Source organism: Anomalospiza imberbis, chromosome 6, assembly GCF_031753505.1.
Source record: "Anomalospiza imberbis isolate Cuckoo-Finch-1a 21T00152 chromosome 6, ASM3175350v1, whole genome shotgun sequence".
NCBI lineage: Eukaryota > Metazoa > Chordata > Aves > Passeriformes > Viduidae > Anomalospiza > Anomalospiza imberbis.
This window is the reverse complement of record NC_089686.1, coordinates 20,777,561-20,801,720: the sequence shown is the minus strand read 5'-3', so window position 1 is coordinate 20,801,720 and position 24,160 is coordinate 20,777,561. Positions and strand designations below refer to the sequence as shown.

The 24,160-nt window shown below is 38.9% G+C and overlaps 1 protein-coding gene across 17 annotated transcripts in view; it reads left to right on the top strand.

Moving 5' to 3' along the window:
* The window catches only part of NRXN3 (neurexin 3), a 968,667-nt gene that overhangs the window by 858,469 nt on the left and 86,038 nt on the right, over window positions 1–24,160 (top strand). For 15 of the 17 annotated variants that reach the window (XM_068192711.1, XM_068192712.1, XM_068192706.1 and 12 more), the window contains one exon: window positions 4,530–4,837. In XM_068192711.1, coding sequence (XP_068048812.1) covers window positions 4,530–4,837 — 308 coding nt within the window. Of the gene's footprint in view, window positions 1–3,199; window positions 3,257–4,529; window positions 4,838–24,160 lie in introns of all 17 variants that reach the window. The other 2 variants (XM_068192702.1, XM_068192699.1) reach the window with 1 other exon arrangement.

Here is a 24,160-nt window from a genome sequence, read left to right as displayed (position 1 = left end):
AACACTAAAGACAATGATTGCCTCAATTTTGTTAAAACAGATGCATGTCTAATTCCTTTATGCAATTCATGTGCTTGAGAAACCCATCTTTTTTTTCTTTTGGTTTGGTTGTGGGTTTGTTTGTTTGGTTGGTTTATTTTCTTTTTGGTTTTCCACAAAATCTTTTACTTTATGCCACAGCTTCTACGAGTTTGAGCTTAAAAGCATGCCAAGATACTTTCATTTGTAATCCATCCTGAAGTTTTGAACTGAAGTCTACCTTTTGTGGATATTGATGCTTTGTTAAAAGACAATCACACATGCACTAGAGTCTAAAAAAGACTATATTTGAGTCTTCAGGCACTCTTAAAGCACTGGAAGTGGTCAGGCTAGAAGGATAGAGTTATGTTTTTACTAAAGTGAAAGGAAATTCAGTCTTTCCACTATGTGTCAGGGAGTGACATTGTGCAGTGTAACCCCTGAGACAATATAACTTGGTTCCTTCATGCCAAAGTAGACAGACACTTTCACCAACTCAGGTACCACTCAAATTAAAAAAATATAAGAATGACTAATTTATGTAGCTGTTCATCAGCCTGCTCGTCCATCTAACAATTAATGTAACATGGAAACCTTCTGTCAGAAGACTTTATAAAGATGGTGAGTGAAAGGGTAGCTTTGTATCAAAATGGAACAAGACAAACTGATTGTTGTAGGAATAGATTCATCAAAGAGTCAGCATACAGAATAGCTGTCTTGCCCATGTGAGTTCTTGGCTTGGGTGAGGTAAGATGAAACACTTTTTGATCGACATATTTGAATGCTATAGATTTGGTCATCCTTTGGTACTGCTATGTTATTCAAAATAATCAAATAGTTCATTCTTGGAAAACAAATATAACACATTATCTTTCTGAAGTGGCATCACTATTGGCTTGGAAGGGCTTTTAAATTTTATAAATTAGTTTAAAATAATTTTAAGAGCCCAGGTTTACAGTCTGGAATTTCATGAGTAATAAGCAAAATATTAAATGCTATTAACTTCATTGAGATTATGTATGTGAATATAAGAAGAAGTGTTAGTCTTAAATTGTTCAGCTTCAGTAGTCATAAATCCAGCAGATTTCCTTAGCAGAATACTTGGTGTCTGCTAAGGCACAGATGTTACCTATTCTGGAATTGGATGAGCTAATAAAGACCCAGAATCATCTCATCAAAAGGATTGATCCCAGAAGTACATAATTATTCAAATCTCTCTTACCTGTAAAATCTCCTTGAGGTAAATGACTGTACTTTTGAAGTAAGTACTATTAGTATGAATTGGGATTTGCAAAATCAGGCCCAAAACCTCTTCTAGTGCTACAGAAAAGTTACACTTCAGATTTCTCTGTGCTATTTTTAATTAGAATTCAGTTTTCCAAATGAAGAAGACAATGAGAGAGCAAAGAAACAAGAGCCTGAACTATTCAGAATACTTACAAAACACATCATAATTTTTCTTTAGTACAACACTAATATAGCAGTAGGAAGAGTTCTCTGTGATAAAAGGACTGCAGAATTAAACTATGCACCTAGTAGAATTTACTAATGTACATAGTTCCTCAATAAAATCCAGTGGCCAGATAAATTTTACTTGGGGGAAGTAAAGGCTTCAGCTAAATTCCATTCAAAGAATGATCAGAAGCGACATATGGTGGCAGAAGGAAGTGTATATTCTCTCCAAAGATTTTTCTCATCCCATATTCATTTCCGTGGTGTCTTTACCATGTGCGTGTGCACCATCTTAGAGCCAAGAATGAGGAATTGCAGGTAGCAGGTGACTGCAACCAGTGATTGTTCTTTTAGCAAACACATTTTTAGTGTGGTTTCCAGCATTAACCATATGGTGCAGTGCATGAATCCTGATCTCCTGATATGGAAAACCATTTGACAGTGAAGACTCCAAAATACACAATCTTTTTATTTATTTATTTATTTATTTTTCCTGGAAAAGGGTCATCTCCTTGGTGTACACTTTCTTTCAACATTAGAAGATGCAGATGAAGGCCCAGAATTGGAGACATGGTCTCTTTTTTTCAGACTTAATATACTTACTGTTCATTCTTGCAAATAATGCAAGGGATATGACAGACATGTAAAGCTATGCTATGATCTTGGGTTAGAATAGTTGACATCCAGAGCTGAGTCATAATCCTCCAGAAAAAGTGAGAGAAACCCTATCCTATCCTTGTTTGGGGAACTCTCCTACCTGGAGCAGCAAAAAATTTCCTTTCTTATCACCTTCGACCTTCTTCCCTTTGGCAAAAGATAAAAAAAGATACTAAATTAATTCAAGGGAAGAAAGGAATGGAAATGCAAAAGGAAAACTGAACTGACAGTTATCTTCCATCTGTTTTCAGGGATAACATCTCAAAATTAAGTCCCTTTACTCATAAGTCCCTTCTTTACTCATCTTACATCTATTCTTTGGCACTCTTTTCATGAGTGAGGGGGGAAGAAGGGAACAGTAACAAGTGACATGTCTGAGTTTGTAGGGGCAGGGACAATATGGACAGACCTATAGCACTAGAGGGAGGGAACATATTCAGAGAAGAGAAAATGGCATAGTAAAGTTCTTACTGCATATCCCTTATAAAATCCAAACTGCAACATGACAGAAAAGAAAAGCAAGCTCTGAGGACATGGTATGGGACAGGAGTTTGACCTTCTAAAGTGTACAGTGCCATTTCCTTTAATTCAGACAGGAGCTGGGCTGAGAGGGATGAATGTCTTAACAGATGTTGTTACTGGGCCCTATTTTTGTCATAGACAAGAGTAAAGGCTCTATCTATTTACATTCTGAGGATATGTGGCTTCAGTGCATGTTTATTGATGTTTTAATAGACATATGTTGCCTCTGGCAAGTTAAAACCTCCTGAGATGCAGAACATTGCATCAGGTATTTCAACAATTTCCAGGGGAAGTGTATCCCCCATTTTTATTTCTCATTTCTTCATCAATGCACTTACTCCACCCTGACCAAGTCCTGATTTTCCATTTAAAATCTGAGAGTGAGGAGCACAAGGGATGTGCAGCTCACCTCCATATGTCTGTGTGTTACGCCTCTCCATATACTGTTGCTTAGTTAGCTAGGGCCTTCTTTGGGGACAGGAACTACTTTCAGATACATTTCTTCTCTTGTCCCCATTCTCTTCCCCATGGTCTATCCTGTCACCATAAGATGATGCTACACCGCATCACCACTTGACTTCGAGACCTGCCACGACGACTAAAATTGGTGAGCTCCCCCATATATTTTGATCTACTCTAACCACTGGCTGCAAAAGAATGAGCAGTGGATCATAGGTTGTGCTTTCCTTACATGGTGGCATTCTGCACCTCTCATAAGGCTGGACTAGACAGAAAGTGGCAAGTGAGAACCGGGCAGTGGGAATGGGATTGGAAAACATATTTCAAACTTCATAAAAATGGGAAAGCACAAGGTATTTAAATGATGATTGATTTGAAGCTGCATTAATAACTCTTCTGAGCAATGTCCAGTCTAGCTGTTTGTTAATTCAGCAGATTTCAGGTGGCATGCCCCTAATCTTTTGAGGAACAGTGAAATTATAGGCACTGCCTTTGCACTTCATGAAGCAATTTATTTCTTGACATGGTCAAACTAGTGCAGCCTGGGACATAAACAGTATTTATAGAGCAGTCCAGGCTGAATGTGATGTAAGTGTCCTGCAGAACTAGGTGAATTGGCAATTGTTGCTAGATTTATTTTTAATAATTGTATTTTTTATTACATATGATATTGGACCTCTTCTAATACTCAAGATGTGACCTTAACTAAACCACATAATCCTGCCTACATTTGCATTTCACTGTCTGTAAGAGCAAAAGCATCTGTAGCACTGTTATCCTCACTATTTCAAAAGCTTTGCTCTTTCAGAGACATAGAAATGTTTGTGTTTGTTTTTTCTTGGGTTTAGATTTGCAAGCCTTCACAACACAAAGTTTGCAGGTGAAAGAACCTGACTGATCCTGTCATAACACTCCTACTTAATTCTTATATCACTTTATTTTTACCTGATGTTTTACTGTTTTCAGCCAACCCTTGAAACCTTGGCATTATTAAAAGTGGCTTTATGAGTTAATCCAATGCTTTAGCCAGTCCAAAAGGAGGTTTATTTATGGGCTAAAGCTTGACAGGTACTGCAGTCTGAATTGATAATAGAAAAATAGCCACATGTTGAAGTCCTATTTGTAGTATTCATCCAATCCTAAAAGAATGAGTTCAAATTTCTGAAGATCTTCCAGAGTTTTGATGTGTGAGTGGATGCTGAGGTACAAGGTTCACTTTCAGGTATTTATACTTCCAGGCTAATCATCCTTATTAATGACTTTTAGGCACCACATTTCCATGCTGTTTTTCTACAGTCATCATATACACTCCCAATAATGAATCTGCGTCTCCTTTGTCCATCACTTTGGGCCGGGGCTCAATGTAGTGTGCAAATTGAAGGAAATGTCTGTCAATAATGTTATTCACCCCCCTTCACTAGGACGACAGTTAACGATCTTCAACACCCAGGCGCAAATAGCCATAGGAGGGAAGGACAGAGGGCGTCTCTTCCAAGGCCAACTCTCCGGGCTCTATTACAATGGCCTGAAAGTGCTGAACATGGCGGCAGAGAACAACCCCAACATCAAAATCAATGGAAGCGTCCGACTCGTTGGGGAAGTCCCTTCCATCTTGGGAACAACACCCACAACATCGGTGCCACCGGAAATGTCGACTACAGTTATGGAAACAACAACCACAATGGCGACCACTACCACCCGAAAAAATCGTTCACCGCCCAGCATCCAGGTGAGTCAATTAGTCCTCTCCATTTCCTTCAGTTCTTAATTTGTCTTGCTGCTTATTTGTAAGTTCATAGGAGCTATGTTCTCTGAATAATGCTCCATGTAACTCTTTATTTTAAAAATGCTGTCCTCCTGAGTTGGACACAGGACAAACTGGCTGAATTGTTGTGGCACATACATGTAAGAATGGGAATGGATTTGGCTCCTGATCTAGTGCAATCCGATTTGTGTGAGATTGTCACAATGTGAACAAGAACAAGGTTTTAACTATGTTTAAGAAGTTCCATATGTGGGGAAATGTACTCTGAAGAGAGTTACGGGCTTAATGGGAGGTGGGTGTATGGTTATTTATTATTATGACAGGATGAACTGCTGCAATAGTGAAGTTCATAATGAGGAGAAAAGCAATGGAGCTTTACTTCCATTTGGAGTCATTTTTTATTTCCCTTTTACAGCCTTCCTGCAGAGAATTTTGAAGGAATGCTATCAAGATCAGTTTCTTGTAAAACATAGATGTTCCAACATAGAGCACTTCCCATCTATTTGGTAAAAAATCATTCCTAAATAAAAAAATTAATTTCAGCTTATGTGACTTAGTTGTGCCAAAGTAGTTATTTCAACCCTTAAAATGCAGTGGTATTTGAACTACTTTTGTGGCAGCCAGAATATGGTACTGATTAGAAATAAACACCTTCAATTGGCTCTCCTTGTCAGTGCAAAGATAAGAATCATGTGACTAACCAGACTGAGCTGTGGATTATTAATTTCAGCAGTATGCTATCATGTTATTGTGTTATCAACTAGAATGAAATGTGTTTTGAAATCATTAGAGAGATGGAGTTACTGGAGAGACTCTAGCTAAGGTTCTCTAAAATGAGTAAGGGTCTGGAGCATTTTTTGTATGAGGAAAGGCTGAGAGCTGGGACTGTTCATCCTTGAAAAGAGAAGGCTCATGGGAGGATCTTAACTGTGTGGACAAATACCTGAAGGAAGAGTGTTAAGATGACAGTGGTGCTCAGTGACAGGACCAAAGACAGTGGGCACAAACTGATACACAGGACTTTCCCTCTAATCATCAGGGAATATTTGTAACATGAGGGTGGCTGAGCATGGGCGCAGGTTGCCCCAAAAGGTTGTGGAGTCCATGCTGTTAAAATTCAAAACCCACCTACATATAGTCCTGGACAGCTGACTCTGCATGATCCTAGCTGACCAGAGGTTTGGACTAGATGACCTCCAGAGGTCCCTTCCAACCACAGGTATTCTGTGATTCTGTGAGGTACGTCTGGCTGCAGTGGAATTTACAACTATTAGAGTAATTAATTCCAAGCTGAGGTTTGACAGTGGCTGTTTTGGTACTCTGTAAATCCAGGTGGCAACAGGACTGGGATTAATTTAGTTATTATCATCAAACACCCAGTAGGTGATTTTATAAAGCCTCAGCTAAATGAGAGGAAATTACCCCATGTTTGGTCACTGTTTGTCATAAACTTTGCGAGAACTACAGATCCTTCTCTGCAGTGACTAGTTCTAATTTTAGAGAAAATATTTGTACAGTTTCATCTCCAGAACAATAAAGTCTGTGGTTCTTATCCCACCTTCTATAATTTTTAAAGGCGGCAGCAGAATTGTGTTTAGCTATGCCAGTGGACAGAAAGTGGCACTGGACCTTTATGGGCTGGGTCAAGCTGGAAATGGTGCTGGCTTGCTTGAAAAGGAACTCTTTCTGAAAGCTTCCTGCCTAGCCTACGTGGCAGTTCACTCGGCCTACAGAGACCACTGTGTGCTGAAAGAGCATCAAGAAGATTTAATAAAGTGTCAAAATGCTTCTAAAAACATGGTTAGAGCAGCGATTTCCTGGATACACACGCACCACAACAAATGGCCTCATCTCAGCTGATATTAAAGCAATAACTCTTTGACACTTCATGCTACCCGCTGAAAGAAAAATAAAGGTCAATACATACCTCCATTACAACTTTCTGCATTTCAATATTGGGCCATTTTATCGCTATTGCAGCAGAGATAGCTTGGCTTTCTTCCTTATTTTTGGTGGAATTTGATTCTGTCTACTTAAGTTGCAGTATCTGTGTGGTGAAAGTGAGAAGAAATTGTCTTTTCCTGTTTGGGCAGTATCTCCAGCCACAGTTTTTCAGGTGCCTAATGGTTATTTTATCTTGCTTGTGTTCAACATCACCGTCATCAAGCCTGCTTACAGTTTTAGATCTAAGTGGTGGTTAGCAAGTTTACTTTTTGGGAAACATAAAATATAGATACCTAAGGCTATGAGAGGTACAAATACAGTTACTTATTACAGTTACTTACAGTTACTTACTCCTTGTTCCAGATTTCTCTTCAGTTTTCTGCTCAGGAATACACAGTTATTCTTTGCTTTCATGACTGTTTAAAGTTTAGCCTCTTCTGATTCTGATCAGCACAATTCAAGCATTTTTTGTTCACTTCTTAGATTTGATCATGGGAATCTTTCTGCTTCCTGACACCACACAAAAGGCAATAGCAGGTTATTTTTCCAATCCCATTGAAACTTTTTTGTCATCATGATGCATGCCAAAAAGTAGTCAAAAAGTTAGGCTGATGATGGTCTACAACACCTGTTTATCAAGTCAATCAATGTTGTCACTTTTTTTTGTTTTATTGTCCATGTTTCTGTATCCATGTGTAGTATCTTATTTTATGCTAAGATTGCAGACTCCTTGGGTTCAAAATGTACTTTTTATTCTGCACATGCACATTACTTGGCACAGAATATTTCTGGCCAATTGTAGAAATACCAGGCATGATACAAATAAAAGTGAAGCATCTAATGCGAAATAGCACGAATCATGCTAAAGAATTACTGTTCTTACTCTGTTAGGAGTATCTGTGCTACTTGTATTACTCATTTTAATATTTAAGTAACTTAAACTATTCCTTTTTGAAATGCATATAAACCTTGTGCAGAATATCATGTCAGTAATCACAAAGTGTTACAAAATCCAGGGGAGTTTCAGAAGGACTTAGATTTACACGTCACTTGTTAAGAAACTACAGAAGAGCATGATAAGTGCAAAGATATTTTTGTTTGTAAAACACACCAAGACACCTTCTGCAGTTAGGTAGTCTGAGTACTGACAGATGTATTTTAGAGAATAGTTAGAGAAAAACAGCTGGGAAAATGAAGAGGTTTAGAAACACACAGTACATGTTCAGGCCTATGATATGCATCAACTTTTGAAGATCTCAGATATGATATATAGTTTTGGACAAACAACCAAGATAAAGGGAATTGAGAGAAAAATATTCCTGGAAATACCTGGTGGCACTGAAATTAGCATTTAAAATGTCTATAAATTTATACTAAATTTCTGCAAGGCAGTAAAACTCAAGGCAAAGGAGGACGGCTAGGATTTGAGTGAGAAACAGGTGAGATATATGGCTGTGTGCTATAATGCTGGGATTGTTCCTGTGATTCAGAGAAGGAAGTAGCAAGAGCTGACTTTTTTTACTAACTGAAAATAAGGGAGAAGAAGAAATTTCGACTTGTGTTTGTTTCAGTGAGTTGCAAATGGTGCTTGTGCTCCGCTGCCACAAGAAGAAGCACTGATTTGACTTTCTCACACATAGTTTTGTCCTGGATTTAAGTACAGTCTGTTCAGAAGTGGCATGTGCTGTACTAATTTCTTTCTGCCTCTCAGGGCCTCGACACATCAGTCTCCTCTGTGACAACAGTATCCTCTCTGAGACTTCTGCTTTGCCACAATGGCCACAAAGGCCTGAAAGACAAGCTGCTAGCTTTTCTGTGTGGTACAGTAAGATGCCATGCAGACTGCTTCTGCATGAGAGTCACTGTGCTGAGCCACTCTGCATTCTTGCAAGGTTGTCACGCTTCTCACAGGATTACTTCATTAGTTAGAGGTCCTGGAATCCCTATTTGTCCCTATTTGCTGATTTAAAGAACTTCATTCATTAATGAAGTACTTCAGGGATTTTTTTGATTTGGGAGACCTCTGTGAAAACAGGTTAAAGTCACACTCATTCTCTTGTCTTCTGCTTCCATGGCAGCTGCTGGAATGGTCAGAATTCTCTTGTATGAGTTGCTGTTCAAAGCTTTTTGGGAGACTCTCCATATGCTTTTATGTGGGTCATTTTCTCTTTGTTTACAGCTGGCTCATTCAGTTTTCAAAGAACTTGTGCGAAGTTAATTACTAAAGCTAGTCTAGAGATCATGCATTGTGATGCACATCTTCCATTCAAAACGTACTCAGTTCATGAAATCCAAGTGGAGAACCAGGTAATCTCCTGGAAGCCCTAGGAAGGTCCCTAATATGTCTGGCCTATGGCATGGATGGCTGAGGACCCAAGAACAAAACAGTTTTCTGTGAAAAAGAGATCAGAACCCTTCTGGGAAGACAGATGAACTTATGCTCTCCATGAGAAACCAGAAACTGTGTACTCTGTTACATATCCAGGGCATGCCTCAACTTCTTGAGATGCAGAAAATGACACTTGCCTAACTGTTCAAACTATAACTTGTAGGTGACAAGAATAAATTACTTGTGGATGCTTTCAGCTATGATTTTAGAGCCATAGAATGACAGTTCGTGACTTATTATATGCAGATGGTTCTCTTTAGAGAGTAGAAGAGGGGATCTTGCCATCATCTATATGGAGAGTCCAGCCCATTGTCATGGCTTAGAATAAGGTTCTCAACCTTTATTTTTAACGATTAGGCTTTTCAGCCTTCTAACTGTGTTTTCTGTTGAGTGTCCAATAATCTTGATTAATGTCTTTCCATAACGTGCAGCTCCAGGCTAAATCCTTCCTTACAGTGTATATCACAAAGGAAAATAGCACAGAAGATTTGTCAGTCTAATTAGACTTTCACTGTCATAAGACAAATAAAATTGTCTCACCCTTGGTCTTGCCTAGGTACTTTCTTTTACATTCATAGATAATAATTTGGTAGGGAAAGAAATTGGCCTTTAATTTGGTTTTTGCTTCTTATAAGTCACTAGTGACATTTTCATCCCAAGACTGCAAAGCTCTAATGAAAAAAGAGCTTTTGATGAGTCTCTGCTTTAAAGACTGACTTCATTGGCTCATTGGCACAGCTGAGAATTACACAGTCTGGCTCTTATCCCTTTGTATCCGCTTCTTCCTCCATTATTTTTTCATAAGGAGACCAAAGCTCCAAACTTTACCATGCTGCAGAGTGGAATCCCTTTTCTTATACTACACTCCTGCATTGCTGCAGTGACAGTTACAAAATGACATTTACTTATTCACAGTCATATCTCTTCTGTAAATGGTAACATGCTTTGAGCAGAGAAAGAAAGCAGAGTTTGGAAGCAAGAATACAAATGCTGAACATTTTCATGCAGGCTATTGTTCATGTAGGTTACAGTTACTAATTCAATACCAAATGACGGCTAAATACTTTACAAATATGTAATATAGAAATATATTTAGTGCACACTGAAATACAGAATCTTTGTTGTTTAATATAGTAGCTACCTAACCAGAAACATGTATATGATATGATAATAATGTTCTGTATGGAAAAGGCACAAAAATATTCTCCAAGTAGTATTAGATGTACAAGTATGATGTGTTTAAATTATATTTATTGATGCTGTTTTCAGGATACTCAGATTACCTGTAACATTCATATAATCTAAAATAGAATCTTACATTTTCATGGTTTCATCCACTCTCTGCAGAAGACGGTTGTGCTGCACTTCTGAAAGTGCCATAGGGATCCAATCTTCTAGAAGTGCCATAAGTGAGCCACAAGTACAGTGCCCATTTAAAAGAAGAATGTGATTTTACTGTAATATTATTTTCCAGCCTATGCTCCTCCGTGCTGACAAGTACTGATGATGAAAGTAAACTCAGCCTTGTATTTCTGTTAAGTACAATTACGGTAATAGAGAACATTGTGCTTGTAAAACAGTTCATGCATATACGGGTCTGTGCTGTCATCAGCAGTGATACTGGAACATTAAACTTAGTAGCCATTGCTGGCTCCAAATGGAGATGTCTGTCTCATGACTCCAGGGCAGGGGTTTGAGTGAATGTGTGTGGCAAACTTGAGACTCACAAGTTGGCATATAGCATGAACTCTCAAAATATAGCTTACACTAATTCTTTGGATAACCTATTTTTATATAGCAGCATTAGTAAGTAGTCACTTCAGCCGCTCCTCTGTGTGTTTTGTTAGGATACACATTGCCTTTTTATTTCTTCAGTCTAATAGTTTACAGAAAGTCTGAGTTGGCTGATTCATTTCTAAAAGGGTTGAGATTACATTCCTTTAACTTAGAGGTCTGAGCAATCACTTGGGTCTTGCAGCAAAATCTCAGCTGGTGTTTTTGACACATGTACCCAGTTCTGTTCTCCTGTCAGTCTTGGAAATGAAGATTTGGCCCAGCATCAAAGAGCGAGGGGAGGATAAAAGAGGGAAGGTCTAGCACTTTTCTAAAATTTTAGAATATTTTTTGATTTTTCTCTGATACTTTGTTTTGTCTTGATCAAGAACTATTGAAATTTTTACTTGCCTCTAGTTGAACAAGCAGCACACCTTTTTCTTGAATAAAATAAGAGGAAGCTGAAATAACAGCTGGAGTAAGCTGATACCTGTCTTCTTCAGGAAGGCAGGCATACATTTCTCAGAAAGTAAAATTCATAACATCAGTATGTACTTTTTTCAGAGCACAGTATCCCTTTGTGCATTTAGACATGTCATTTACCCTGTCAAAAAGGATTCTTGAAAGTCACGTGAAAGATTATTTTCAAAATCTGATTAATACAGTACTCAGGAACTAAAGCTATTCTAGTTGACCATACATTTGATCCCAAGCCAAGTGAAAGAATAGGACAAGTATGTTGTTCTAGAATGGTTGTGCAGCGACAAGATATGATGAAGAGATCCAATGTGCAAAAGCAACTACTTGGAAACAAATGGAGTAGAATCAATGGTTGTGGCTTAAATATAGTTGGAGGATTGGCTCATGTTTTGTTATAGCATATCTGTTCTTCTTGCTATTTATATACTTCAGGGAAATGCCTAGAATTTGCAGACATTGCCAGAATACTTCCTGAACATATAGTTCCATTTTATTTGTTTGGTTTGGATCTTTGTGGGGGTTTTTTGGGGTGTTTTTTTTTTGTTTGTTTGGTTTTAGTTGGTTGTTTTTTTTTACAGGACTGGCAGAGAGGTGGGAATGTACCTCTTACCTTTCCTAGATCATTCATTTCAGTGAATGCACAAAAATTGGAAACACATCTGTGTTGTTGTGACAGACCTGCTTTCTGAAACCATCTAATTAATGCCTTGGATTTTCTGCAGAATGGTGGTGTTGTTAGCTAACAGAAACAGAAGGATTTCTGCTAGTTTCTTTTTCATCTGTGGGATGAGTTGTCACTGATTTGCAAGATATGTCTGTCATGGTACAGCTCGTAAAAGTAGTGATTAACAAGACAGGCTATGCAACCACCAATTCTTTATCTCCTCCCTTAGATGGCATATGAGTAGGTGGGATGTTGTTAATTTTGATTGAAAAATTACTTCTATTAAATTCAGAAAGATAAGAATGTGTTTCCAAAAATTTCCAAGGAAAAATAAAGCCAAAGGGGTGAGAAAATAGATTTCAGTTCTCCTCATATTGCATAGAATATAAATGCTTCCCTTTTTTATTACAGTGGATTTTTGGAGGAAAAGTTATTTTTTGGTGTTTTGTATTTGTATTTGGTATTTGTATTTACATTCAAAATACGTTGGCTTTTCACCTTTAAAATGACTAATAAAGGGATCCTCTTCCCTAATAATTACTTTCAGAGTTTTCGACTGGTGCTGTACTGCCCATTTTACTGGGTCTCAGATTAGGTGTTCTAAGGAAATTGATTTCTGGGTAAGGACAATTCCCAGGGAATAACAATAGTTTTATAGGGGGCATAGAAAAGAGAGTAGGAAATGTTGAAAATGCTGAGGGACAGGTGGCAACTAAGATCCAAAGGATGAGATACATCCCTCTCACAGAGATATGGGAAAGAACCTGCATGATTTAAAGCGGGGGAGTGACCTGGCCAGAACTGGTAGGCTGGTATTCTAGGAACTCTATTTTGGAGAAGCAAAGGTTTTAGGGAAACCTTTTAGGGAAAGACAAACTCATACTATATGGCCTAGTAACCACTCTTCTACTTTTGGTCTTTGCTTGGTTCCACAGTCCATGTTCCCTAAGGATAAAGTCATTTATTTTTGCCAAGCTGGCTGGGACTCAGTTCAGTAGAAATGCTTGAAGTGAGGTCTGAGGATCTATGGATTCTTCCCTGGCAATTCGAAGTCAGAAAAGAGCTGGGAATACTCACTTGTACTAAGATAATTTAAAATGCACCTTTTCCTCTCACTTGCAAAAGTTCTTTTCCCATAATTGTTTCAAAGCAAGAAAACTCAGTGTAAAAAGAGTCACGTGAGCTAAGGACAAAAAAATACTATATGTTGTGCTCTTCTAACATACAAGCAATAGCCTTGGTGTCCAAGCCATACACATAGATTTGCAGAAATAGCTTGAATTTAACTTGGTCATAATATCTCTCTTTTCCAGAACGATGACCTCCAATGAGAGTATAAGGACATGAATGATTTTAATCTGTGGTAACAATGGAGAACCAGTCCTGACTGCCTCCCACAGCATAAATATATAAAATGACAGATTATCCTGCGGCCTCCCTCCCTCCTTCCTGAACACACACATACATTCTCAGTAGCACACAGCAAAATTCAAATTGGACTTTATCTTTTATCTCTTGTCCCAGTGATTAATGCTGCTCTTGCTGGAAGACTAATCAAACGAGGGGAAATGTGGAGAAAGAAGTATGTATTTCTTAGACTATTGTTATCAGTGTTATTATTATTCCTTTAATATATTATCCTTCTGTTAGAAGAACTTAATGCAGGAAGCAAGAGGTAAGAGCACATTTGATGGTGAGAAGATTAATGGGGCAGACCACAGCAAGTGGAACAAAAGCATCTTGCAGAGGGAGGTGAGCTGCCAAGCTGCTTTGGTGTTTCAGTACTTCAGCTAGAAAGCTAAAAGGCTGTAGCAGGCTGGATAGAGGTCCTGAGCCAGGACCGACCTACTGTTTTCTAATCCTTACTCTATTCATTCAACATCTGTCAAGAAACCTACTCTGTAAATGGTTCTTTTCTTTCCCTGTAGTCCTTGGTCCTTCTCACAACCAAGTTCACGGGCATTGTTCTGATAGTATGGGTAATACCTTGTGAATTCCATCAGGTGGTGTATTCCCTTTCCCTTCCCCCTGGTTCTTGGCCTAGGTCTTTCATAGTGATATTAAGACCCTGAAGTACCACTTTGATTCTAGTGATCAAAGCAGAGAGCAGAAAATTTACTCTGTGCTGTGGTAAAAACAGATATGGATGTTTTGAATGCATATGACTTAGATTTAAGTAGGAGGCCTGTCTTATGAGTGGGTAGGATTGGATTCCCATTTTCGTGTTTCCTCAGGATCTTAAGAAAAAAGACTTAAAGATATGGTAATTAAAAGGTCAGACCTTATTCTGTTTTCACTTTGACCAGAAGAATATAGAAAGGAATACCTGAATTAAAGGAACAGACTTGTTTGGGATCTTACCAATGTATACAAAACATCTTGTAGGATGGAAGGGTGAATGTCAAGAGGATGGGGCCAGACTCTTTTCCGTGGTGCCAGGAAAGGGGCAATAGGCTCAAACTGAAACACAGGAAGTTCATCTGAATAGAAGGAACTTCTTTACTGTGCAGGTGGCAGAGACTGGAGTAGGCTTCCCAGAGAGGTTGTGAGATCTCTTTTTCTAAAGATACTCAAAAAATGCATTAATGTGATCCTATGCACCTCCTCAAGGTTAACCTGCTTTAGAAGGGGGTTGGATGAGATGGCCTTTAGAGGTCCCTTCCAAGCCCAGTCATTCTGTGATCTGTGATATCTATGCTTTGGAAGTATTTTTTTGGTAGGGTCAGTATTCCTGGAGACTATTTGATTACTCTTTGCTGTGGATGCATTAGCATAATGCCCTCAGAGTAGGCTCCAGACTTGCAAATATGTTTAGGGCCCAAATCTTATGCACAATTTTCTTAGCTCCCAATTGATTACATTTAGGCAGCAGTTAATCCTCTTGTTCTCTGCTAGAGCAATGCCATTTGTATTAAAACTTATATGAGCACTTGGGTCTCTAGTGCCCAGATTTGTAGATTTGTTTCATTGTTATAAACATAGCCTCATTAGAGATATTTGTAGAAAAGCAAGTTAAAACTGATTCTGCACTCCTCATACATGCCACTCTTCTCCTCACGTTTGTCCCATATATGCTTACATATACTGCTTAAGTTGTATATAGTTGTCTCAACTGCCTAATGCACCACCATTTACTCTGTCACCTGTCACACTAGATTGTTGTTCTTAAGGTTGTGAGCAATGGCTTTTCAGGTGACTACTGCTGTGACCCGCTTGTCTTGAGATTTAGCAATTAGTGAGAATGAAATTTAGAAATGTAGATATGGTAAGAAGGTCAGAATATACAGCCTGTTTCTCTGGAGTCCCTGAAGGCATGCAGCTTTAAGAGCTCTAGGGGAGGATCTGTGCAGCAGAGCTTATGGGCTTCCTCCAGAGCCAGGAGGGCAGCTGGAACTACTCTATAACAGAGCTGTGTGTGGTTGCTGGGAATCAGCAGGATTTCCAGCTGCTAGACCTAAGAATGCCAAGGTGAAAAGGAAAGATGGATGGGAGGAAGAAGGAGGGTTGTATGTTGTGTGTATGCTTCAGAAAGAACCACTGTGGTGGGAGCCTCTCACATAGAGGACTTCTTCCACCCCCACATCTGACTCATTCTGAGGTATTGTTGCTTGCATGAAGATGAATAATTCTTTGGTGCTCAGATGGCTGATTACATGTTGTTCTGTTTATGGACTTAAGCACAGCAGAGAAACTTCTGCTAGCTTGGCTGTAACATTTGTTGCCCTGGCAAGAAGCAAGGACCACTTACAATCTGCTGTGAAAAGGCTTAGTGTGTCTCTGGATGCCTCTCAGCTAATGTCCAATGCTTGCAAGTTATTTATTTTGTCCTTTCTTACCTGAAGCCATGGGAATGGTGTTCACATCTGCTCCATGTGATTCCTGGAGGAAAAAAAGGAGGGATGTTGGCATGAACTGGACAGGAAGGTGAGAGCCTGGCAATGGATTGTTAAGGACCAGGATCTGCTATGTTCACTTTGGCCTTAGGAAATGCTGTATCAAAAGGAGTGAGTTGTTAGCCCTGCAGTCTGTGACTTGTTCTTTTATGACGGTTTGTTGCACCATTCGAGATAGGTCTCTGTTTCAGATTTTGAGTCTGAGTTGCTCTCTCCACAGGGCCAGGTTTCCTTTGGTGTGGCTTGGCAAGATCTGCTGCTGCAACTCTTGGCAGGCACTTGTGCTCTTCTGCTTTCTATTGTAGTGGTGGACGTGAGGCATCAAAGGCAGCCACAGTTAAATGGCATCAGGGCTTCTACTGTGAAGGGAGAAATAGGGTGAAAAGATGGCAGTGGCATCACCTTTCCCCAAGAGAGTTGCAGACTGAGCAAGGCAGAGGGTGTAAATAACAGTTTAGAACACAGAGGATTGTTCTAGAAGCAAAGAGAGGGAATAGCACAGGCTGGCTCTCCCTCTACTTCTGCCAGGTTTGGTCACTTGGAACTTACTATTTCTCTTCTATTCAAACCTGATTTAATGGCAGCTGTAGCTGAAAGTCAGAAGGATTTGGGTATTTCATTTTTTGAGTCTTTTTTCCTGTTTTTAGCTGTTCTTCCCTTGCATTTTTGTCCTTCTAAAGCTGAAAGGCAACTTGGTGGCAATGAAAGGTGACAGTGGTTAGGCAGTGTTGTACCACACTTCTCCCATTAGGACATTACAGAGAAAACAAGAGGAGTGATTACTGTTATCCATGGGTAGAGCTAAGCTCCATCTGGTAAGTTACATTTGCAGTACCTGTCATGTATATTGCCTTGGCATCTGAGAGTTTTGCAGCTCTACCTGCAATGGTCCATTAATTCAGACTAAGGATGTGGGGAGAAATAATGACTATTAATTCAAAACACATATGTACTTTACCTAGAATTCAGAAATCCACTTGTTTATTTGATCTCTGAGACAGAAATTCTCATCTTTTATTAGTATATTTTATTAATATCACTGATACATTTTACTGTAGAACTACATGGAGCTTAGACTAGACTAAATCATAACTTCATCATGTTTCAAACCAGGGCATTATTCTGCAGTCTTGTGCAAATTCACTCATAGAAGGCAAAGACTTTAGAAAAGAAATCACTCCAGACACCTGCCATTTCTCTTCCCTCTTGATATTCAGACAGGCCCTTTAAAAGAAGAAAAAAAAAAAAAAAAAGTACTTTCTGAAAGAGAGGAAGCCTGGTTTTTATTTTGCAGAAGTAAAACTGAATTAATAACTTGTTTGGGTTTGGGTTTTTTCCTTAGCAGTCATCATTTATTTTTTCACTTTTACTTGCACGGAAGTGTGGGTCTGGAAAATAATATTTTCTGACTTGAGTTGTGCAGATAAAAACGATGATAAAAACCATAATATGAGTTGTGGCCTCAAAGTTGACAAAGATGTCAGTGGATAGGAGTGGCCATACTCTCCATTACTAGAAACAAATTTTCTTTATTAGAAATCTTCATGAAGGAAAATCTGATGGTCAGTTCTAAAATGTATAGAATAATAGAAGGGAAGATGTGTTTGTGAACATTGATTTGCCTTCTGAAAATGCAAAGGGATATTTTAATAGAAAATTCACAACACTGAAGAATGTGATCATAAGCACTTGTTACTGGAAATTGTACATATGTCCTGAAGGAGATATGGAGAAGTGTGGACTGTCCTGCTAGTCTGGTATGGTGTCTTTAGTGGGACTGCCTTTTCTCTGATCACTGCTTGCAGTCATTGTTCATTTACCCAGATCATGTTGTTCCATGTCATTTTTGCTCTATTTAAATGTATCTGGCGTGATTTTCCTTTGCACAGAACAGTGAAATTTGGGCTGTAGCCCACATGGAAGCATCAGAAAGCCAATTTTAACGTGATTTGACCTTGTTTGGCATCAGACTGTATGCAGAAGTTCAGCCATTCCTGGGTCTTGATAAATAATTTGCATTCCTACTTGTGTGTAATTTGGGAAAACTGGTAATTCAGTTGATGCCTTTGACATAGTACCAGGTAGAGGGAGTTGACTTAAGCAATCCCTCCAGCCAAATCTTACTGTGTAGGGCTGTGATTCTCTTTTTTGTAGCAAGGGAAGCAGGTGGATTTCAAACCTGCTTGCCCAAAGGCTTCAGTCTCTGGGATAGACCTTGTGGCACCTGCTGGACTATTGTGTATGCATGCTAACAATAATGAAAACAGCTGTTAACAAGATTTCTTTATGAAGCACCTTACAAATTGTATCTAAGGATTGTTTGTTTTCATCACAGGTACACAGTTAATTGTAGGTTAGCAGCTAATTATTGTTTAATAATGCATAGCTAAGCAAGCAGTAGTCTGGAATGGCAATGAAAGATGCTTTCAACATGGCCATGAAGCAAGAAGCAAAAACAAACCAAAGCAGGATATAAATAACCAAGCTGTCATTAAATCAGGACAGCCATAAAACTGATATTTAAGAAAATGTTTCTGAATAGACAAATGATCTCAATATGACCATTACCTCAACAATGGCCACTTCTAACATGCAAAATTACATTCACTGATTAATGAGAATCTTCCCCATCTGCATTTCATGGTGTGCTTTGTATGTCATGTTAACATGTGCAAGCTCTTCTCATCCAAAGAGACAGTAGGTGGTTTTGATTTTTTTCTTATTATTTTTCTGTCAAGGTACAAGAGGTATGTCTGGACAACAGAGAAGCACTATCCAAGCTAAGTCTAAATTAACTCAGTTTAGGCAGTATTAAATGTTCACCATATTAACTTGTCACATTGCTTATTGAAAAGCAGGAATTATTATCTATTGTCTCAGATTAATTGGCTCACACATGACCTGACTTGATTGATAGGATGTTATACTGCAACTGAGGTAGCTGGGGTTCATGGGTAGCAAATGAACAGACAATGCAAGTGGCCAGCTTCAGTGGCACAATCAAAGAGATGGAAAAGATTCAATGTTTGAGACTTAAATACTTTCCTTGCTGAATTTTGCCATTTAGTAGGTCATCATTCACATGTCTCTGATCATTCCTTTAAGCTGCCTACTGGCAGAGCTAGCAGATCAGGACATATGCTTGTGCTTGAGCTGCTGCAGGTCACAGCCTGCACTGCAGTGCCAGCCCCTTTAGATGAGCAGGTTAGACTGCATGCTGGTTCCTGAACTGCAGTTGTGGAGGAATGGATTCTTCATTGCCCTTGCTGCAGGGACAGTAACCTCTGGTGGGGACATTAATGTCTTCAACCACTGCCGCAACAGTAAAACAGGATGTCAGTCAGAAGCTTTTGTTCTAAACAAGGCTGTTTCTTAATATGGCAAAGTTTTCAATGCCCTTGCAAAGTGTTATTGAAGTTTCTCTGCATGGTATTACATTCTGTAGTGCCTAATGAAGACACAGATCCTAACCTTTTAAAGGACTACAGTACTTGCTTCAGACAAATATCCTTTTTCCCCTAGGTGTATTCACCTAATAACTTCTTTTTTGGACTGCTCTTCCTTTTGTGACAGTTTTACCACTTTGAAGTCCTTCTTGGACCAGTGGAAGATTTTCATTAGTTGTCAAGGGTTTTCATTAAACTTACCTTTGGCTTTGACCTCTTATACTGATATCTCACACCCTATGCTGGCATCCCATGAGAACAGCTTATTCATTACTTCTTCTGTACCAAGCTACCATCTTATGGTTTCTGAGAAATTTATTTCTCTTTAAGATAGGAGAGCCAAGTGAAACTAGTTACTTGTCCAGGAATGCAAGTTTTTTATTAAAATACAGCTAGACTGGCAGGCACACCTGCATGGTCCTCTCACCAAGGCTGAGATGCTTGTAAGGCTTCTGTAAAAATGATGAGCTCACATGCACTTTCCAGGCTTTACTGTGTCATCTGTTTCCACAGACCTGGAAAACAAATCAAACCATTCATGTCAAACTCTGGATTTTTTATCCTAAATATAAAAGGCTTTCTGAGATGTCGAGATTTTCTGAATGACCTCTGCTGTGCTTTCTGAAGCTGGTCTGCTGTGGAGTGTTTATGTGCACTCAGTGGCAGCTGTCTCCCCCACAAAGAAGTCACAGTAAATTCATTAGATTGCCAGGGCTCAGACTTAACCTCTTCTCTCTCAGCTTGCATGTTCTGGTTTCGGTATTTGTTTTTTATCTCCACTGTCTTGCATCACACCACACTGTCTTTCTCCTTCCTCATGCAGTTATTTTTTCATAGTTCCTTGCCTCTTCTTCAGTGCTTTATTTTAAACCTTTTTTTTATTTTAATGCCAGCTGAATACAAACCTAATACATTGATATAACCTCCCTCTGATGGAGTTGCTTTTATGAGTCTCGCAAATGCTAGAGGCCCTGTAACATCTCTGCCCCCTTTGAACAGGGTGCACCCTTCCATTTCCGGCAAATTTGCAAAATACAAAGAGAATGAAGCTCTTTCCTGGGACAATGGTAGGCACCTGCCTTGCAGGGCTTAGTCTTAATTTGATCAATGGGCTTAACAGACAGTAGCTGAGCCCATGAAACAGCCAGGAGGTTTCTGAGGACATTGTTACCTTCCCAGTGCACCTGCTCATGAATTTTGTATGTGTGTGCTATATTTCTTTTGGATTCTGTCCCTAGATGTTGATTCCCAGTGCATGAGGAGTGCTTAAACTACTGCCTTAAACTACTGTCGTGGCTAAGACTCCTGCAAGCACTGTTTATGAAAATACTTAATCCTCACAGGATGTTTATTACTCAATTAGGCATGGTAATACAGCAATACATTTCACAAAATATAAAATACTGGCATTTATTTGTTTGGAATCAGTTGCTTTTTTATTTGCCTAGCCTTGATTTTGTGTTACAAAACTACACAAATGGAACCCTCTGGTCAATCATACCTGTTATTTGCTGTTTTCTGTAATCCAGTCCATGAGAACTGGCAGCCTAAAATTCAGTGTATATGGGAGAAGCAGTTTAAGACAGCTTTCATTAAGCTCTGTGCTTCTGTCTAGAATTCTCTCACTCACCTGGTAACAGATAACTTCAAGGCTGAGTCACATGTAACTTCATATCAGTGTAGTCACAGCAGTGACTATAGAGTGGTGAAAACGTCTAGCTAGGTATAGCTAGCTATAAATTGAAATAACCTGACTCTCTTCTTCCAAATCAGAATTAAACAAAACATAAATTGTTCAATAACTACACAAGAGAAATAATAAGAATGAATTTTGAAGCAAGCTTCTAAACTAGTTTTTACTTTATACTAGCCTGCTACCTTTTCTTTTTATGCTTTCTCCTTTGACGAACAATGACAAACTCAAGATCCAGCTTGTAAATGTCCTCTGCCACCTCACAATGATCTAATTACATGGTATGGGTTACTCAGTGCAGGCCAAAGCAGTTTCTTTTCTGTTGGTAAAGCAGGACTTCATTTCATTCTTGAAATAAAGTCAGACCATAATTTCTTTGATTACTGCAGAAATATTTAACTATGATAATCCGAGATAATGAGAATTCTTATTCCCTTCACTGCCTGACACTTGCTAGTGAGTACTTCCTTTCTGTTGAGGAGAATGGCTCTTTATGCAAGCAGGCTGTGGTCTGACATTTGCAGCTTGGGTGGAAACCCCAGATTTGTTCTGAATTGCTGATACTGAGTGGGTGTGTTTGGGTTTTTTGAGTTTGGCTTTTTGTATGGTTTGGTTTTTCTTTTCAAGAGGACAAAGACTTTTCCGGAGGACACTTGTTTTTGAACTGACACAAAGAGATGCAGAAATTGCCTTGAACTCTCAAAACTTCCTTTTGTTATCACCAGTCTTCTCAGTGGTCCTGAATCACACGGTATTTTCTGAACTACAGAATTTTTAGTTCATTTTTTTCAGTGTAGAAATTTTTGTTTGATATTGCGCTGATTTAATTGTTACCAGTAAATAGATAACTTGTGCAGTCTCCTTCTCTAGCACAGTCTAGTAGATAGGACAGCAGAATCAACTGTCTAGGCACAAACTATGCAGTTACAGGATTCCATTGCAGGAAAACCTTACGTGGGTCACTGGGTCAAGTCCCCCAGCTGTTACAGACACCATTTTCTCTGTTCTTTTCAATAACATTTTGTTTCCAGACTTTGCCTGACACTTCAACATAATATTGCCCCTGGCCTTTAAGCCCCTATGTGCCCAGTTTCTTTCTTTATGTGATGTGACATTAATATTTCCTTTTTCTTTTTCTTCTTTTGTAAAGCATTTTTGGATTTATAGCTGAAAAATACTAATTAATTGCTTTTATTAGTACTGTCATTATATATCTGAAGAAACCTTCAGTAAGCTGACACATCTTCCTGGAGACCAATGCAGACTGCTGGCAATAACAACAAATGCCTTTATTTGGGATTTTTTTTTTTTATTTAATGCATCAATAACCCACAGGCAGAGTCAGAAATAATGAGCTGCTTTTCAGACAGTGTAGAAATTAATATTGCCCTTGACAGGACCCTGCTTACTTGCAAATTGAAAATACACTTGTCCTGTCTCACAAGCATGGTCTTGTGGTAAAATGGGTGCTGTCTGCCCTCAGCCTGGAGCTGCAGAGATAAATGAAAATGCACATACAGCCCAGCACTTGTCACTGCTGGGATTGAAGGTAACCACAGAAGACGATGAGCTGTATGTGCCGTGTTCCTATTCTGAGTTGTGCAAAAATAGCTTCCATTTTCTTTTCTGAGTGCTGTCGTCTTGTCCTGCCCAGCACTGTTCTTCCAGAGCCTTACACAAGCTAGCACAGCTTGTTAGCATTTCTGGGACAAACCTCCACTTCTGACTACAGAGAAGCAGGGAACACCATAGGTCTTTGAGAGCAATTGTGTGCATGTCCAGCAAATGGGTATTGCCCCACACAATTTTTCTGGTGCGGGGAACTCATGTGGCTCTTCTCTCCATGGGGCTGGAGATGCCTAAAGAGTATTGATCAGAAATGTCAGTGGCCATTCTCAGACTTGAGATTTTTTGTTCTCACTGGAAAACCATTTGTGTTTCTCCATCCTGCAGTGTCACAGTCACTTCTTTGGATCATTACATTTGTTTACCTTTAATTAAAATGAGTATTTTAAAAAGAAGAAAGGCTGGCCGGAGCTTTAGGTCAGAGATAACAATGATGGGTCAAGATTCTGATCTCTTAATGCTGTCAAACAAAATGTGGTATCAGTCTCCTTAGGCCCAATTTTACACACAGGCTGGCTATACTGCAAACCTTAAACTTTTTAATATATTGCTAGAGCTGTATTGCAAACAAATATATCACATAATTATAACAGTGGCACTACAGTAAGCCTGTGTCCAGCTGATCTTTTGTATTTTTGTTCCTGGTACACACTTGTACAATTAAGTTGTTACTTTGAGCTGTGTAAAACTATAATTGAAGATACCAGTACTGTGCCAGCATGACATTATGTGCTATCTGATGGCTACCAACAGCTCCCAAATGGAGTAACTCTTTGAACTGTCAAAACTGAATATAAACATTGGACTGGTGTTTGAGTGGGTGTTGAAAAATGAAGTGAGGTGTATAACTAAATAATATCAGCTTGAATTAAAATATCTCATTCAAACTTTTAATGGGAATGATGAGAATTTTCAGTCAATGTCATTTTTCAGCATTTCAGTCTTGTATGACAATGACTTTCTGACACTTTATAGTGAGTTCTAGTTACCTCTTATCAGCCTTTGCCTGCTCTTATGTCTGGTATCTGCACCATATAGAAAAAGGATTATTGCTCTTCTTAAATTAATTCTTGCAGTACTTTTTAATGCATGGATAATTGTTTGTATCTTAGCTTCTGTAAAAACTTCCCTCTATGGGGCCTTCATTTTAGTGAGAGGCTGAAATAAAATTCTCCTTTAACATTGCAGACCTAAAACTTCCAATTAGTTTTGTCATCCCGTGAAAGCACTGCTCTCAAGACAGTTTTACCTCTTGGTTTTCTAATTTTTGCTGTATGTATAAGAAACCCTGAGGCTGGAATGTTGTCTTTCCTCTCTCTATTGAGATGTATGTCTCACAAACAGACTATCGCCAGGTAGAAGGAACTTAAAGGTGATTC